At 36.7% G+C, this 19,647-nt stretch overlaps 1 protein-coding gene across 1 annotated transcript in view; it reads left to right on the plus strand.

Moving 5' to 3' along the window:
* Nucleotides 1-6,422, plus strand: part of TINAG (tubulointerstitial nephritis antigen) — an 83,732-nt gene extending 77,310 nt beyond the window's left edge. The window contains exon 11 of the mRNA XM_040473786.1: nucleotides 5,758-6,422. Coding sequence (XP_040329720.1) covers nucleotides 5,758-5,892 — 135 coding nt within the window. The 3' untranslated portion in view covers nucleotides 5,893-6,422. The remainder of the gene's footprint in view (nucleotides 1-5,757) is intronic.
* The last annotated feature ends 13,225 nt before the right edge of the window (nucleotides 6,423-19,647 follow it).

Genomic DNA, 19,647 nt, shown 5'->3' on the forward strand with positions numbered 1-19,647 from the left:
AAATTGAGGTGATTAATTCCTCACCATATCTCTTTAGGAGAAGAAAGGGCTAAACTTCTTAGGAAAATAATACCCAGGTCAATCTATAATTATTAGGACAACATGTCCAGCTTACATTTAAAAATTCTGAAATATGTGAAGGAGAAAAATGTGACCAATAACTAAGGGGAAAAACTATCAATAGATAATACTTTAGATGTTGGCTTTAAAAGAGCCATTGTAAAAATCATTTTAAAAATATGGATGAAAGATCGAGACTTAAAAAAATTAATATTCATTTTTTTGAGAGACAGAAAGACGGAGTGTGAGCAGTGGAGGGGTGGAGATAGAAGGAGACACAGAATCCAAAGAAGGCTCCAAGCTGTCAGTGCAGAGCCCAACATGGGGCCCAAACTCACAAACCACAAGATCATGACCTGAGTTGAAGTCAGCTGCTTAACTGATTGAGCTATGCAGGTGCCCCATGAAAGATGGAGACTTTTAACAAAGGACTTAAATATATATATAAATGAATTATTGAATTTGTGAGTGCAATGTTTGAAATTAAGAACTTGCTGGATGGGTTAAATGGCAAACAGAATTACTGATCTTAAATAAAAGTCAATGAAATTTGTAGTACACAGAGAAAAACAATGAAAGAACGAAATACAGAACAATGTGAATACAAAGGGTAGGACACAATCAACAGTTTAACAGACTTGTAATTGTATTCTCAGAAGGATTAAGAGAGAGAGAGAAAGGGAGAGAGAGAGGGAGAGAATGAGTCAGAATCAATATTTATTTATTTATTTAAATTTTTTTAACGTTTATTTATTTTTGAGACAGAGAGAGACAGAGCGTGAACGGGGGAGGGTCAGAGAGGGAGGGAGACAAAGAATCGGAAACAAGCTCCAGGCTCTGAGCTGTCAGCACAGAGCCCAATGAGGGGCTCGAAATCACCGACTGCCAGATCATGACCTGAGCTGAAGTCGGACCCTTAACCGACTGAGCCACCCAGGTGCCCCGATATTTAAAAACTTAATAGCCAATAGTTTTCCAAAACTGAAGGACATGAACCCAAAAATTCAGAGAGCTCAATAAACTCCAGGAAGGAGAAATAAAAAAAACAAAAAACAAAAAACAAAAAACTAAAAAACTATGCCCAGGCATTTAATAATAAAACAATTGAAAGTAAATGATAAAAAGGAAAATTTAAAAATGGTAGAGCTTTTTAAATGATAGGTTAACCTCAGAAAAAATAGCCTAACTGACGGCTGGCTGGGGAAAGGATATCTTTAATAAATGATGTTGAGCAAAGTGTATTCACAAGCAAAAGAATGAAAGTGGACCCCTTTTTCACACCATTTACAAAAATTAACACAAAATGGGTTAAAGATTTAAGTGTAAGACCTGAAACTGTGAAGACAACAGGGCAGCACTCCTTAACATTGATCTTTGCAATGACTTCTAGGATAGGACACCAAAAGCACAAGTGGCAAAAACAAAAATAAACAAGTGGATTACATCAAACTAGAAAGCTTCCACACAGCAAGACAAAAACAAAACCAAAAGTAACAATAAAAGTCAACCTGGAATGGAGAAATTACTTGTAAATTATGTATTTGACAAGGGGTTGATATCCAAAATATTTAAGGAACTCATACAATTCAGTAGCAAGAAAACAAATAATGAGATTAAAAACAGCAAAGAATCTGAATACGCTTAGTTCCAAAGAAGATATAAAAATGGCCAACAAGTACATGAAACGTGCTCAATAGCGCTAGTCATTATGGAACTGTAAACCAAAACTACCATCAAATATCACTTCACACCATCAGAATGGCTAAAATCAACAACACAAGAAACAACAAATGTTAGTGAGGATGTGGAGAAATGGGAACCCTCTTGCACTGTTTGGTGGGAATTCAAACTGGTGCAGCTACTCGGGAAAACAGTATGGAGAGTTCTCAAAAGTTAAAAATAGAACTACCCTGTGATCCAGCAATTACACTACTAGGTATTTACCTAAAGAATACAAAAATACTAATTCAAAGGGATACATGAACCCCAATGTTTATAGCAGCATTATCTACAATAGCCAAATTATGGAAACAGCCCAGTGTCCATCAATAAATAGATAAAAAATATGTGCTATATATGTGTAATGGAATATTAACCATGAAAAAAGAATGAATTCTTGCCATTTGCTTTATAGCTAGAGAGTATTATGATAAGGAAAAAGTCAGCGAGAGAAAGACAAATACCAAATCATTTTACTCATGTGTAGAATTTAAAAAACAAAACAAATGAGCAAAGGGGAAAAAGGGAGAGGTCAAACTAAGAAACAGACTCTTAACTATAGACAACAAACTGATAGTTATCAGAGGGGAGGTGGATGGGGTGATGGGAAAATAGGTGATGGGGATTAAGGAGTGCACTTGTTGTGATGAGCACCAGGTGTTGTATCAAAGTATTGAATCACTATATTGTATACCTGAAACTGATATTAAATTGTATGTTAACTAACTGGAATTTAAATGCAAACATTTAAAAAATTAACACCAAATCCTTATCAAACTTTTTCAAAAATTTGAAGAGGAGGGAACCCTCTGCAACTCTTTTTACAAGGCCAGCATTACCCTGATACCAAAGCCAGAAAAGGTCACTACAAGAAAATAAAATATCCCTGATGAATAAAGATTCAAAAATCCCCTCCCTCCCCAAAATAGTACTAGCAAACTGAATTCAACAGTACATTAAATTGATCATAATTGTGAACAAAAGGATTCATGCCTGGGGTGTAAGTGTGGTTTGGCATAAGCAAATCAATAAGTGTGATACATTACATTAATAAAATGAAAGATAAAAATTATATGATCATCTCAATAGATATAGACAAAGCATTTGACAAAATTCACATTCTTTACTGATTAAAAAATCTCAAAAATTGGGTTTAGAAGGAATATACCTCAACATAATAAAGGCCATATGTGATAAACACAGAGTAAATATTCAATAGTGAAAGATTGAAAGCATTCACCCTATGATCAGGAACAAAACAAAGATGTCCACTCTTATCCTATTCAAGATAGTACTGGAAGTCCTAGAAAGAGCAATTAGACAAGAGAAAGAAACAAAAGGCATCCAAATCAGAATAGAAGAAATAAACTGCCTCTCTTTGCAGATCATATGATCATATATATATAAAATCCTAAAGACTCCATCAAAAAAAACTATTAGAATTAATAAATCAACAAAGTGGCAGGATACAAAATCAACATACAAAAATCAGTTGTATTTTTATATACTAACGGTGAACTATTCTAAAAAATGTTTCATTTATGATAAAATAAAAAATATGTATACTTAGTATGCACTTAACCAAGGATGTGAAAGATCTGTATAATAAAAATTATAAGAAATTTATAAAAGAAATTAAAGACACAAATAATGAAATGATATCCCAGGTTCATGGATCAAAAGAATTAATATTGTTAAAATGTCCATACTACCCAAAACCATCTATAAATTCAATGCAATCCCTATCAAACTTCCAATGACAATTTTCACAAAAATGAAAAATATCCTAAAAGTTGTTTGGAGCCACAAGAGACTCTGAACTGCCAAAGTAATCCTGAGAAAGATTACTGGAGGCATCACAAATTTTGATTTCAAATTTTACTTCAAAATTTTAATAGTCAAAACAGTACATTACTGGCATAAGAATAGACACACGGACACACATAGAACAAGATCAAGAGCCCAGGAAAAAACCCACTTACATATAATCAACTAATATTTGACAAAAAGACCAAGAAGAGTCAATGGAGAAAGGATAGTCTTTTCAATCACTGGTGTTTAACCATATGCAGAAGAATGGAATTGAAACCCTATTGTACTCCACTCATAAAAATGAACTCAAGATGGATGAAAGACTTAAATGTAAGACTAGAAATTACGAAGATAGAGGAAGAAAACACAGGGGAAAATCTCCTTGATGTTGATCCTTACAAAGATTGTTTGGATATGACATCGAAGATGTAAAGATAAAAGCAAAAATCAACGAGTGGAACAAGGGCTTCTGCCCAGCAAAACAGTAAGTAAACTAAAAAGGCAACCAATGGGAGGAAACATTTGCAAACCCTCTATCTGATACGGGGTTACTATACAAAATATATATATAGGAACTCATGCAACTTAATAGCAAAAACCACACATAATCCAACTAAAAATGGGCAAAAGACGTGAATAGACAATTTCTCCCTGAAATAATACAAATGGCCAATAGATAGGTTAAAATGTATTCAATATCATTAGTCATCAGGGAAATGAAAATTAAAACCACAATGAAATGTTACTTCGCACCTGTTAGAATAACTAATATCAAAAAGACAGGAGAAAACAAGTGTTAGCGAGGATGTGAGGAAAAAGGGACACTCATGCACTGTTGATGGGAATGGAAATTGGTGTGGGCACTGTGGAAAACAATTTGGAGTTCCCTCAGAAAATTAAAAAATAGAATTACCATATGATCCAGTAATCCCACTTTTGGGAATATATCCTTCAGGGCTTTTTCTGCTACATTTACTTATGGTCAACCAACTCCCTTCCAGTCTTCAGGTTAATCGTTATATACTCCATTAATGTTTTTCACCCCCTACCCCAAACAGTTATTCAGGCAAGCTCTAAACCCCAGGAGACATTCTGGACCTAGTCTAACTTCTTAGTTAATCTCATATTTTAAAATAAAAAATAAAAGTAGAAAGAAAATGTTTAATTCTTGTTGAATTTACTTCCTGAATATTTCTCAAATACTTTCTCTATTTCTCTTCCTAGTCCTCCCGCCCCTGTGAAGACATCAGACTTACTGGCTAGTTTACTAGCTAGTCTCCCTGCCTCTTGTGTTTACTCTCTTAAATCCATCCTTCTCATATCACATGGAGTAATATATCAAAATATAAATGTGTCCACCTTGCTCTCCTACTGGAAGCACCTTAAGACCTTGTCATCATTTTCACCATTATTTTCTCAGTATGTATTTCCTTAACTCCCTTTCAGCCTCATAACCCACCAGCCTGCTTCTGTTATGATCTAATTACAATAATTTCATTGCTTCATTTCAGGGCTTCATGCTGCTCCATGCTTTGCTGTTGTTTATGCTTTTACTGTTTTCCTTTACCTGAATCTCCTTTCCTCCTGTTTTTATCTGGTTCATTTATTCCCAGGTTTTAATATGGATCAATATAGCACTTCTTCCATGATGACTTTTCTGAACCACCCAAATAAATGAGATGCCCCTCAGCTGTCTTCAGTAGCACCCTGTGCATAGTTCTACCCGAGTACTTGGCTTATGTTGTTGTCCTTCATTAGTTTAGCTTAAGCTCCCTGAACACAGAATAAGATATTATTTATCTTTGTTCCCCTGGTGCTTAGCACGGAGCAAATCACATAGGAGACACTATAATTGCAGCTTGTCTGACATCTTTTGATATGGCATTACAAATATATGTTACCATTATACGCATGGGAACTGAGAGGTTTTATACCAATTCTAGTTATTGTGAACTTGAGTGTGCATGCATATTAAAGTAACTGATAAATAATATAACTGTTTTATTCTTATTTAGAAAATATTTAGGCTCTTAATAATTGTGATCTATAACAAGTCAAAAGCATTTAAAGCTATGTGAGTTCCTTGTGTTTTTATAGTCAGGATTAAATATCCAACTATGATATTCATCTTCTCTCTCTCTCTCTCTCTCTCTTTCTTTTCTGCAGATTGCTGCCAATTCCTGGGGAAAGTCATGGGGAGAGAATGGCTATTTCAGGATTCTTCGAGGAGTAAATGAATCTGACATTGAAAAGTTGATTATCGCAGCTTGGGGCCAACTGACAAGTTCAGATGAACCATAACATATCATTAAATTTCCATAAGGCCGTGCACTTAAGTAACCCCTTAAATTGAAATTAAGCAAAGTAAGGTTCTCTGTGACAGTGGAATCTTTGTCTCTCCACATTGTTATTATAATGTGCCTATTTTCTTGTTTCACCCCAGGCTCCCTGCTTCTGCTTCCTTCATATCACTAAGTATATAAAAACACTTACAGAGGACAGCAGAGTAGCTAAATGACTTTAAGGTTCTCTGGCTGTCTTTTTCTTTCTCTCAAAATAGTATTCTTTTTGACTTTGATAGTTCACAAAAGTGTAACAGTGCTTGTCTTAAAAGTTCATGGTATTCCTTTGTAGAAATGAAGTAGTTTCTGTCTTTAACAAATGAGGATTTCAGACCAAAAATTGCAATGGAAATACCAATTTACCGTTTTCATGATTTTGTTTTCAGGCAAATAGTGCTGTCTTTATTCAAATCTTGCTGATAATTTGCCAAAAGCAATGGAAATAGATTAATTGTTTCTCTCAAAAAACTAACATTTTGTTTCTTTTCATTTGTTTTAACCTAACTTGCAATCTTAACTAAAAAGGAAAGTAACTCTCCATAGGAAATAACTATTCTTTATGGTAGTTTACTCATTATACTGTGTAATGGCCTGTGCTCTAAAGAAGATGGTGTCTGGGAGAGAAAATTCACACCTCCTCTCTTGGTTCTTTTGGCTGGTGTAATAATTAAATTAAAAAGGACAGAGCAACAGAAAAACAAATTGAATTATGTATATACAGGGGCCCCATAAGAATATGAGACTCAAACAGGGGACTGAAGCAGGCAGCTTTTATACCTCTAGACAATATAAATAAATAAATAAATGCATACATACATATGTACATACATACATACGTACGTACATAAATTTCTGAAGAATTGACAAGACAAAGAAACCTAAGTTTGGGTACTAATTAGTGAAGAAACTAAACAGACCTTGTTTACATCATTTTCTCAGCCCTGAATATCCCATCCCTGGTGATCAGAATGTCTGTTTATTTCCTGGTTCAAGGAGGGTACTTTTCACATAGGAGATTAATTTGCTTTTTTCAGGGGGACAGAGAGGAGTGTCATTGTACTGGCTATTCTCAAACAACTTTAATTCAAAGTAATCTGTATGTCAAAGTGGCATATTCTGAGGCAGCCTGGCCTGAACCCCATCACTGGTTAAGTAACGGGAAATCTTAGAGGCTAACAATGGAAGTAGAGTGTTAACACACACACACACACACACACACACACACACACACACACACACACAATTTTAGAAGCCAGTACACTTTGTATAAGGTCTATTTAAAACGAGTTGCAAAGCTGTATTTGGAAATATAACATATTTACCCCTGAAAACAGCAACCTGATGCCATGAGTCAGAAAGAATAAATAGACTTTTATCACAACCATTTCACAGTTCAGTACTCGAGATTCTAAAAAGTAAGCTAAATTGGCACTAATTTGCATCTAATTTTTATTTTAGTTCTCTATAGTCAGAGAAACAAAAAATAGCATCCTCATAACAGTTGGGAAAGGATAAAATCTTTTAATAATTCACTGGCATCTTAAATGGCAAACTCATAAATGAAAAAGCAAAGCTGATCAGTAAGTGAGCATGGCCAATTATTATTACAACGGTGGGCTATCCATGGTCTTCAACTTCTGGACACTCTGTCATCTGAATTTTCATTGTGGAACTTTTCTGTGCTTTTGTGCCCAAAGGTGTCCTGATTAGATAAGCCATACGAGTTGAAAATGTAAGGAAGCCGAGCACAGAACGGTGAGTGTAGCTGCGGATTCTTTCTCCATTAATCATTGCAGCTTCATCAGAAGCAGTTCTATGCACTTAGTTCCCCCTAGATTATACCCACAGGACTGATTCCCCTTGTTAGGATTGGCCAAATTTACCCCAGTGGGCTGAGAAATAATCTGGTTTTGTCTCAGTTTGGATTCCTCTAGAAGCAGCCCCTGAGGCAAAGGTTTGAGTGCACATAATTAGAGCAGGGAAGGGAACACTGAAGAGAGTGGGTAGTGATGTAGGATCACCGAAGGCAGACAACAAAGGCTATGTTACCAAGCAGATGGTACCACAGGTAAGGCGTTCTGATCTCACCCAGGTAGGATGTGTGTTGGTTGAGCACTGCTCCACAAGGCCATGAATTTCCTGGTTGGTCTGGTCTGGAAGGTTGTGCAGTTAAGAAAAAAACCGACAGGCAAAGAAAAGCAGTTCTGGTGTTGGATGTCAGGCTGATGGCCACCGAAATGGCACAGGTGAGGTGATGTGTCTCTGCCACAGGTGTTAACACATTTTAAAACATTCCTCAGATGATAAAGACTAAGGAAATAACAAATGACAATGCGTTAAAATGCCAGATAGGACTAACCTCGCTAGTAAAAACACCTACGGGAGTGTGTTGATACAAACTTTTCCCTGTTAGGTAAATGGATAAAAGTTGTTGGAATTGATTTTCTCATTGTGGTTTGTGAGTCTAGATTATAGGCCTAGATTGTGCTGTTTTAGAATTTACCACCTTTCTGAGGATCCCAATTGATAACGAAATTAATCCCAGAGATTTGAAGAAAAAACAAAGAAAATATCACAATAGTAAGCCCCATGGGAAGACACAAGATATGTTTTTCCAGCAGTAAGACTAAGATCTAAAGAAGAGGCCAAGACTAGTTGGGACAAAAGTACACCGGTGACACAAGGAAAATACTATTCCTGAGGTTTGTGGAGTCATTGTCGTTCTCTGAGTGATGCTTCTTCTCATTTTTACAACTTAAAACATTTTTTTAAATATTTATTTTTGAGAGAGAGAGAGAGGGAGAGAATGTGAGTGGGGCAGGAGCAGACAGAGAGAGAGGGAGACACAGAGTCTGAAGCAGTCTCCAGGCTCTGAGCTGTCAGCACAGAGCCCGACGCGGGGCTTGAACTCACGAGCTGTGAGATCATGACCTGAGCTGAAGTTGGATGCTTAACCAACTGAATCATCCAGGGGCCCCTCATTTTTATAACTTTAAAGAGCATGTTTGTCTCGCTTTATTATCCAAAGGCCCTGAATCAACCTTCAGAAAATAGTGGTTGGCATAGTATTTCACCAATTCTTGGGACTATTTGTAGAATTGATTTGATTGATGACTGGATGGTTTCTCCTTTACTGTGGCTTTCTAGGCCCATGGGTATACCTACTTCCCTCAGCCTGGACTGAGCAATGAGAAAGACCTCACGTTTGGTGCATATTTGTATATGTACCAGTCTATTTGTATATATGTAGTCTTTTTGTTTTGTGTTAAGAGTATATGGGGGAAACATTGTTCATAAAGATTACTTAACTCATCCAGAACAATATATCTCAGATTGGATAACACTGTGAGCACTACGACCTGGCTTTCTTCCTGTTCAATCAGAAGTTTGTGCCATTTACACACTTTTTGTGGGTTCCAGTTGAAACTTGCTATTGTGTATAGTGTTTCCTGGAAAGAGAGGAGATCGTTCCAATATGGCACATTGAATTAAAACTTGCTCTCTCCACCCAGTTGAATAATGCTTTTTTCTTCGGGTGTCATTAGGAAACGTACTCAAGAAAGAAGTGGGAAAGACTTTGAAGATAGAGCTCATGCCTTGTCCTGCTTTACAGTGTTTGAGTCTTATCTCATTCTATTGTAAACAATGAGAAGGCTTCCCCAGGTTTTAAAATACATATTCACAAATTGTCTTAAGGCATAAAATGAAAAAAGAAGCATAAAATAGAATTAAATTTGGTATTCACCTGAAAAGAAAGGAAACTTCTCGTAAGTGTTTTTAACAGAAGGAATATAGTGAAAGGAATTGGTCACATAGGTGATGGAGGAGCAGAGAAGACAATAGAGGATGGTGAACCGGTCCAAGATGAGCAACAGTGGGAAGCTGTCATCATCCCCCGAAGGAAGAAAGTGAAGCAGTGGAATCTAGGGACTGGTTTTCTTGCTGGCAAATGGAAACATGACTGACCAGTACGATGGGAGGGGAAGTTATGAAATGGCATGGAATTGCCCGTTTGCCACCTCAGGCAGAAGGGAAGGGCGACGAACACTGAGCCATATCCCTTGCTCACACCTTCCAAACTGTCATCATTGCCTCTCACTGGCTGATGCTGCTGAAAGATAACCGATACAGGAGGTTATGAAACTAAACTAAGCTTCCAGGGCCAGATTTTACCCTTTACCAGATGCAGAAGAGAATAAAGGCAAAGGACAGATAAGAAGATAAACACAAAAAATACATATTTGATTAGTTCCATATAGATATGGAAATTAAGATTACATAAAGAACAGTTTCCCAGTGATTAATTAGCTCATGAACTCAGTTCCTCTGTTAACGCATGTATCTTAAGTACTGAAATGCTTGATGCTACGTGCTTTTGTTGTTGTTGTTGTTGTTGTTGTTGTTAAACTCTTTGACCTCTAGGTAAATATACTATACCTATATACTATATTCCCTATAGGGAAAAATTCCCATTTTCTTCCCAGTAATTTCTGGGGACTTTGTATGTTGTTTTAACGTCATTGCCTACGATTGTGGTAATCTGATCTCAAGACACTTATTTTTCTTTGGGTGGAAGTTGATTCCATTTTCAAAAGAAACAAAAAGGAGGAAAAAGTGAGTTTTATCTCACAAATTGCCATTTTATGAAATATTTCAAGAGAGAAAAGCATCAGTCTGTCAGGTGCCACCAAATCAGAAAGGGCACACAGACATTCCCTCCCCAGAAAAGTCAAGGAAGGTGGAAAAGGAAAAAAAAAGTCTAATACTATCAAGAATGGATGATTGAATGAAGGGAGAAAGCTTTTCCATCTTAAGCCATGAACAATATTGAACATCACTTTGCTACCATATCTGATAGAAATAATTAAAAGGTCATTGACAGGTATATCCAATAGAGGGGGATTTCTCTTGAGACACCACCAGTAAAACTCCCATTATTGAGAAAAAGAGTGGCTGACAATACTCTCCCCTCTATCTTCTGTCCCCTCTCTGTAACCACCACCCCTGTAAAAACAAGCTGTTTCTGTTTCTTCTGAGATCGTAAGGGGAATAAGTGTCTGTCTAGTTGCATAGAATTTAAGATTCACCTTGTATTATAGCCACCATTTTAAAGATTCACAGTTCACAGTCAGGCCACTGTAAAGTCTGGCAAAGCAGTACCTGGATTCAGTCCTCATTCTCCTTGGCCAGGTACTCTTCTGCAGTGACCAACAAGTATACTTAGATACAGTGGCTCCACATATGACCACAGACTCAGGGACAGTTCCTGCCCTGTCTTATCTCACAAATGACTCTTTTCACAAAATGAACTTTGGCAGACACTGACCTAAATACAGTTTTGAATGCTAAGTTCCACAATCAGGTTTTAGGGAGAAATTGGTATACCCTAATCTCTGAGTATTAATATGGCAGGAACATTTAAAAAAATTTTTTTTAACATTTATTTATTTTTGAGACAGAGAGAGACAGAGCATGAGCAGGGGAGAGTCAGAGAGAGAGAGGGAGACACAGAATCTGAAGCAGGCTCCAGGCTCTGAGCTGTCAGCACAGAGCCCGACGCAGGGCTTGAACTCACGAACTGTGAGATCATGACCTGAGCCGAAGTCAGACGCTTAACCGACTGAGCCACCCAGGCACCCTGATGGAACATTTACCTTTATCTACAAATCAGCTTTGGTGCTGCTCTCAGAAATCAGTTTTAGGCTGGGTGTACCTTAGGTCTGAGCCAGTCTGAAATGTCTTATGACAGTGCACTGGTATAGAAAGTCCAAGATTATGGTGTATTAATATCACTAAAATATGTGAGAAAACTGTGCTTCAATGAAGCTTGTTTTAAGGACATCCCAAGATTCCAGTGATCCTTACAAAGATTTCCTATACTTATCCAGTGAAGGACAAAAATTATTGTCTGTGAGGGATACATCTCAAGAAGGTTATGAGTGTCCAACTCTTTGTACTAGACCTCATTTGATAGTATGGTACAGAACCCTGAGTCCAACTAGCTTAGGCCAGAAAGGAATGACATTGACCTATGAAATGAAGGTGACCAAGAGGGGGATCTAGCTTTACACATGGTTGGTTCCAGGTGTTTAAATGATTCCATTAGCAATCTGTCTTTTTCTCAAGGTCTCAGCTCTGTTTGACTCCATATGGCTTCTTTCCAGGGACATTTCCTCTGCAGGGCAGTAAGATAGATGCTGGAAGCCCCCTGTCAACAAATTATAGTCATTGAGACTCAGTTTTTGAATCTTTAAAGTGGAGTTATAAATACTTATAACCCTTGCTGTCGTGAGCCGTAATTGAGAGTATGTGCAAAGCCATAATTGAGATTATGAGAGTATTTTGTGTGATTCCTGTCATGGAGTCACTTGTAAATAGATGATAGCTATTATCATCACCAATCTCGTCATTACCTTTATGATAATTATGGTAGAAGGAATCTTACAATCTAAGCTACCAATAATTCCAATCCTCCTCTGTATAAGTTATAGATGATGATTTTTTTTTAGAGAGAATGGTATATAAATGGAATATAATGCTAATTTATATAGTGATAATTAAAAATGAGTTCTTTTCAGTTATCAGCATATGGCATCCTTCCCTTAGCTCAGCTTTGTACATGAGAGTTCTTACAAATCAAATAGCCATCAAGATACGGAGCACACATGGGGGAGGAGCTGAGCGGGGGGTGCGGGGAGAGAGAGAGAATTTCAAGCAGACTCCACACTCAACGCAGAGCCCAGTGTGGGGCTGGATCCCACAGTTGTGAGATTATGACCTGAGCCGAAATCAGGAGTCAGTCACTCAATGGACTGAGCCACCAAGGGGACCTATAGACTTCTGGTTAATGACTAAGAGCCATCATCTTTCTAGACTGCTCACTTTTTCTTCAGGTCAGTCAAATCTTACAAAGCTAGATTCCCTCTTGATTACCCCTACTTTATAGGTCAGCGTTAGTAGGTGGCTTTCTTTTAGTATACGCCATAATTATTCTCACAACTGGGTCATACTTTGCAGTACTTAAATCCTTGCATCAGGGATATCAAAACTGTACAAGTCATTGACCTACAACTTTCTTTGGAATAACAAAACCATAAATGTTAAATCTTCCAATTTTAAGAACATATTTTGTATATGTTGATCATCACACATCTTGGTAAGATGATATCCAGTAAACTATAAGTTGCTCTAAGGTAAAGACTATGTCTTATTCCTCAGTATTCCTGTGAGCAGTACAAACACAGATTATATACAACAAATGTTTGCTAAATGAATTATTAAGTGAATGAACATCGAAAGCATCGTTTTGGAACAAATCTGCTTTTTACTTATTCTACTTTGTCATTCCTGCTTTACTTCCCTGTATCCCCCACTACAGTATCATTTCCCAGAGGGCACGGAACAAGCTCATGTAATTCCCAGCCCTAGCACAGTGGCTGGAGTAAATAATTTTTACTGACCGATTTTTTAAAATTTATATATATTATATATATAATATTTTGAGGAGGTTTTGTTTCTATTTACAAAAATCATTAACATTTTTTTCTTTAGAAAGTGTATAACTTTCTTTTGGTTTACCACAAATGGTTTCTTAACTCATTAAACATAGAAAATCTTTTTGAATGCAGTGAAATTTAGTTCCTTATGTACTCAGTTTTTTGAATTATTTGCCTTGTCTGTTCACTTCCTTATCCTGTCTTTTGGTGAGCAGTGTTCTAAATTTCATGTAGCAAAATGAAGCAAACTTACTCATTTCATGGTTAATGCTTTCTGTGTCTTATGATCTATTTGCTCTTGAGTCACTTAATTTTCATATATACATAAATTTACATATTTATATAATGTGTATAAAATTATATTAATATATATCATGTAACTTATATACTTATATAATATATATCTGTACAAATAACATATTTATGTTATATATGATGAGTATAATATATGAATATAAATATGATGGCAATATATATAAATATGTATAATATACATAACAAAGTGACTTAAGAACAAATAGTTGGTAAGACACAGAAAGCATTAACCATGAAATGAGTAAGTTTGCTTCATTTTGCTACATGAAATTTAGAACACTGCTTCCATAAATGAACAATATATAAAGGAAACAAGACAAATGAGAAAAATATATTTGTAGCAAATACAAGTAATAAATGTATATGTGTATATATGTATGTGTGTATACATGTATATGTATTTCGTGTTTTTGTATTGTTGGAATATATTAGTTTATATTATTCATATTATTAATATTTTAATCTCTCCAGATCATTTACTTCTTACTTTTCCTTCCTAATATTATTCATTCTTTAATTTATGCATCTCTCTTTCTCTTATTTTCTTAAACAAGTTTATCAGAGACTTGTCTGTTTCATTTTCCTTTTCAAAGAAACAAATTTTGGTTTGATTGTATTCTCTTCTGTGCCTTTGTTTTCTGTTTAATTAATGACTGCTCTCATCTTTATTGTCTTCTTCCTAATTATTTGCATTTATAAAGTTTTTAAAATTTATAGCTATTTTGTATCTTCTTAGATTGGATTTTTAGTTTTTTAATTTTGAGCTTTTCTTGTATTCTAATTTAAGTATTTATTAAGTATGGTGCTCTCTAAATGATGCCTCTCAGTATAATCATTGCTTCCTTTAACTGTTTATAATTGCTTGTTTTAAAAGAAAACACATTTTTGGGGTACCTGAGTGGCTCAGTTAAGCATCTGACTTTGGCTCAGGTCATGATCTCATGGTTCATGGGTTCAAGCCCTGCAGGGCTAGCAGTGTGGAGCCTGCTTAGGATTCTCTCTCTCCTTCTGTCTCTCTGCACCTCCCAAGCTTACTCTCTCTCTCTCACACAATAAATAAACTTTATATAAATATATAAATACATAAATAAATAAAACATATTTTTTAAATAATCAAATGTGAGAAAAATTGCATCAACACCAATTATATTTTATTTCTCATGTACTATCTAAGATCATCTCTATTCAGTGAGTTTACAAATGTAATGCAGAAATAATTTTATAGCATAATATCAACACTGTGACTTGATAACTAGCTTCACTGAGGTAACTTGTGTTGCAAGAAACATGTTTTACTCACTTAGATTCTAATATATATTTGAAACTAGAAAACTCACAACAGGCTAGTTCACAGATACATTTACTCATGAAAGCCGTGTTCCCAGGGAGAACCATTCTCCATGCGCAGGCTATTACATGTTAGTTCTCGATTTTCAGGTGATAACCTCTTTTTCAAGAAGTACAAGCTATAGATCATTCCCTCCTTAGCCCACTAGTTTCCTACAGTGACAAAGAAAATAAAATAGCAAGAAAGGCAGCCAAGATGTAAATGACTTTGGCATTTAAAAGTCAGTTTCAGATTTTGTAATATGTTATATCTCCCTTTAAGGTATTTTTCTTTTATTTGGTATGTTGAGCTCCCAGGTAAGTTCTCAGTAAAGAAAAGAGATATTTCCTCAAAGGAAGGAAACTTTATTCTTATCACTGCAATTACTATTGATAATTGCCATTTATAACCTCTTTAGCATTTAACCAACTCTGTCTAATCTATGTTTTTGATTAATGAATTAACATGACATATCTTTCTTTGAAATAAATATTAATTTGAAATTGAAATAAGTCCATGGTTGAAAAAAAATCCATTTTGGTTACTTGTCAGAATACTTTACATATTGTTATGCATATGAACACTACTTAAAAGGATTATAGAATGATTAAGATGATGTACTTACTAGTTGAAAATAAGAATAGCATTTTTCCTATTTTAATGTAGTGTTGACAGGCACCTGTGAAATAAATTATCAGGTAAAGTAGCTTTAAGAGCTTTGGGAAGTTACATATCTCTATTATTTTATTTTTTCATATTCAACTGTTAATATATTAATCCTACTAACATTCATTTGAGCCTTTGCTGTGGACTGAGTGATAGAGTAAGTCCTATTCATACAGTCTCTTACTTTAGTAGGTGTTCTATGCAGCTCAAGAAGATACAATGTAAAGGGGGCATAGGTTATATCTCCTTTAATCACAGAGTGTCTTTCTTTGTGTCCTAACATGTTGCCAGATACCAGGAAGGCAGAGAGGAGAGAACACAGATCTCCCCATATCTTTGAAGCTGTTTTCTCACTCCTGAAGAGCCAATCCCGCAGGTGGCTAAGAGTAGGCAGCTTGCCTTCAGAGTAATTGTTTGTAAGTCCAGTGTCTGTATTTTCTGAACCAGCCATCAGAATGCCCAGTTACAAGTGCACTTAGCGAGGTAATGAAATAGTCTATTAGACATTATGACTGTTCCAGAAAATCTGGGACCCATGGATACTATGTGTGTAGGCCTCTAAAAAGGCAGACTCAAATCTCTGCCAATTTTCAAGTTATCTTCCAAAGATTACCTGGGACAGGAGTAGGGTGGGAGTGGGAGGTGTGTGTGTCTGTGTGTGTGTGTGTGTTTGCATGTGTGTGTGCGTTTGTGTGTGTGTGTGTTTGTGTGTGTGTGTGGTGAGGGGAGGAGGGTTTTAATTGCCAGATAGAGTCTGTAAGTAAATACATATGATGTTATTTGAGGAGATGGAAATGGAAGTATCCATTTTCCAGGATTCTCAGGGCTTGCTGCTGTAGGGAGGATGGCCTCAACATTCATTTGTTGCCAGTGGTTTCCATATTGTGATGTCTTCTATGGTGAGAGCACACACATGCGCGCACACATATATGCACGCACGTACACAGGCTTTTTGGGACATTGAAGGTAGGGGTTCTTTCATGTTTAAGTCTGGGAGTTTATTATTTAAATAGAAATTTATTGAGGGCCTGCTCTGTGTTAGACTCTGCCAGGTACTAGGGATATTTTGGGCAAAAAGTCAGATTTCACTCTGGCATGAAAGCAATAGACATTAAATAAATAATTATAATAAATTCTGAGGAGTATTTTGATGGAAAATTCCACACGACCAGGGGCTATAGCAGGAGAAACTGGTAGAATTTAGTGGTGGTGTTTCCCAAGGGATACAGGAGTGCTGATGCAGAGGGGCACTTGTACCCCAATGTTTATAGCAGCACTCTCAACAATAGCCAAATTATGGAAAGAGCCTAAATGTCCAGCAGCTGATGAATGGATAAAGAAGTTGTGGTTTATACATACAATGGAATACTACTTAGAAATGAAAAAGAATGAAATCTGGCTTTTTGTAGCAATGTGGATGGAACTGGGGAGTGTTATGCTAAGTGAAATAAGTCATACAGAGAAAGACATATACCATATGTTTTTACTGTTAAGTGGATCCTGAGAAACTTAACAGAAGACCGGGGGGGAGGGAAAGGAAAAAAAAAAAAAAGCTTAGAGAGGGAGGGAGCCAAAACATAAGAGACTCATAAAAGCTGAGAACAAACTGAGGTTTGATGGGGGGTGGGAGGGAGGGGAGCATGGGTGATGGGCATTGAGGAGGGCACCTGTTGAGATGAGCACTGTTTGTTGTATGGAAACCAATTTGCCAATAAATTGCATATTAAAAAAAAAAAGAATTTAGTGTTGGTGAAGGTGTCTTCAAGAGGAATGTTTAGGTTGATACCTGAAGGAAAAGTAGGAGTAGTCCAGAGAAAGTAGGCCTACATGGGAAATAATTATGTTTTAGGCAGGGCTGGAGGGAGGAGTTATCTCAAAGAAGTACAGTAGTGGTGCTTTGTAAGTGGGTGAGAGAGACTAACATCGAGGCTTAGAAATGAAGACAGCAAGCAAACTGTAAAGGGCTGTAAAAATTATGTTATGGAGTTTTGCCTTTATTCCCAAAACAATTTGTGTGTGTGTTGCGGTGGGGGGGGATGTTACAAGATTTAAAAAGTCACCCTAACTGCTGTTTGGAGAGTGGATTTGAGGAGGGCAAGACTAGGGACAAGAACACTGGTCAGCAGTCCACTGTGAAGCCTGGGGCTAAAGATGTCAATAGTTCAGACTAGGGAAGTAGAGAAGAGAAATGTCCAGGTCTGCAAAATGTTTAAGGATCTTGACTGAGGACCAGTGTGGTGAGTGAGGGAGAGAGGAGATTCTAGAATGACTCTCGAGTTTTGGGTTACTCAACAAAATTAAACCTCAGGGATTTTCAGAGTGACTCTCCAGGATTTCTTGAATTTGTCCTTGAAATACTGCTTTGAAGGAAGAATGTTAATTTGCTGAATGTGATTCTTCTGCATCAGCCCATCTGGTACCTACTTAAACAGACACTTTTGAGGGCCTACTTTATTGCAGAGTGTTGAGAACAGTCCTAGTCACACAGGGATGAAGAAAACGGACATGGTTTTTATCATCTAGTGAGAAAACCGATAAACAAACAAACAAAAAACAGCAAATATACTTAGCATTTAAGGACCATAAAGAAAACAGGCTTCAATGAGGAAAAGTAATGGAAACAGAGGAAGGAGGATCCACCCGACAGTGTGGGCATACATAGAAAACTTTCTGGAGGGGAGGCAGAGTGTGGAGTGGGGTGGGTTGTGATGGGGGATGGACCAGCATAATTTTGGTAATGTAGCAGAGGACAAATTCATGTGGATTGGTGGAGGCCTCTGCAAAGAGGTTGAATGTTATTCTCAGTGCAGTGGGAAATCACTGGGCGACTATTATCACTTTAACTGCTCTGTGGGAATGGGCTGGAGACAACTAAAGACAAGGAAGGAGAACCAGTAAACAAGCTGTTGCAGTAGTCCTGGTGAGAAGTAAGAGAGGCTCAGTTCAGGGCAGAAACTAAAGACTGGGAAATAAGGAGAAGTAGAAAGAAAGAAAGAAAGAAAGAAGGGTTAGGTATGTCATTAGGCAAGACCTCTAGGTTTTTCCTGGAGGAAAATCAATTGGATTTTCAATCAATTAGATTGATAGTGGTGTCACTCACTGAGCTGTGGAGGAATGAGGAAAAGCCGGCAATGACATAAAACCAAGAGTTGACATTCGGTTTTGTTAAATTGGTATGGCCACATTTGCTGGCCACTCCACAGTCCTGGAGTGACATAGGAGAGACTGAATGACTCCCTGTCCCATTTACAGGCAAGAGAAGTTAGTAAAAGTGGTCTCTAAGTTTGGATGAATCGGACAAAATGAGAATAGACTGGAGACTGACAGTGAGATGGACATATCAAAAGACTGAGGGATGATTCTGCCTGAGACCAGATAAGAGAATGAGCATCATTTCAGCATATGCCAGGACGAACAGATACAGATGATGAGGTCTGAATACCTTTCTCCCCATCCCCCTACCATACAATGCTCCAAGGCAGACTAAATGAGTCCTAGGAATTAGTTGGTCTCCAGAAAGCAATCAGGAAAGAGAAAAATACTCAATCAACTAATTTTGAAATAGAAATGATTGTGTACAAAGAATTGATTAATATTACATTATTTGCCCATATATTGGATGGACAATTGAGTAAAAATTAAACAGTATCACAAAAGTACTAAAAATGTGCTTTATGTATATATGTGTACATATGTTTGTGTGTGTGTGTATGTGTGTGTGTGTGTGTGTGTGTGTGTGTGCCTGTGTGTGTTTGCATGTATAGTGTATATTGTTTTCATTGTTGATTGGAACTTTCTTGAAAGGGAAACTTTTATATCCTCAACTGTTTTTAATATAATGTTTATTCTAAACAGATATTTCATATATGTTTGCTGATGAATGGCCAACATTTTAAAGCACTGAATGTTA

Source organism: Herpailurus yagouaroundi, unplaced genomic scaffold (assembly GCF_014898765.1).
Source record: "Herpailurus yagouaroundi ecotype Mexico unplaced genomic scaffold, PumYag 139, whole genome shotgun sequence".
Lineage (NCBI taxonomy): Eukaryota > Metazoa > Chordata > Mammalia > Carnivora > Felidae > Herpailurus > Herpailurus yagouaroundi.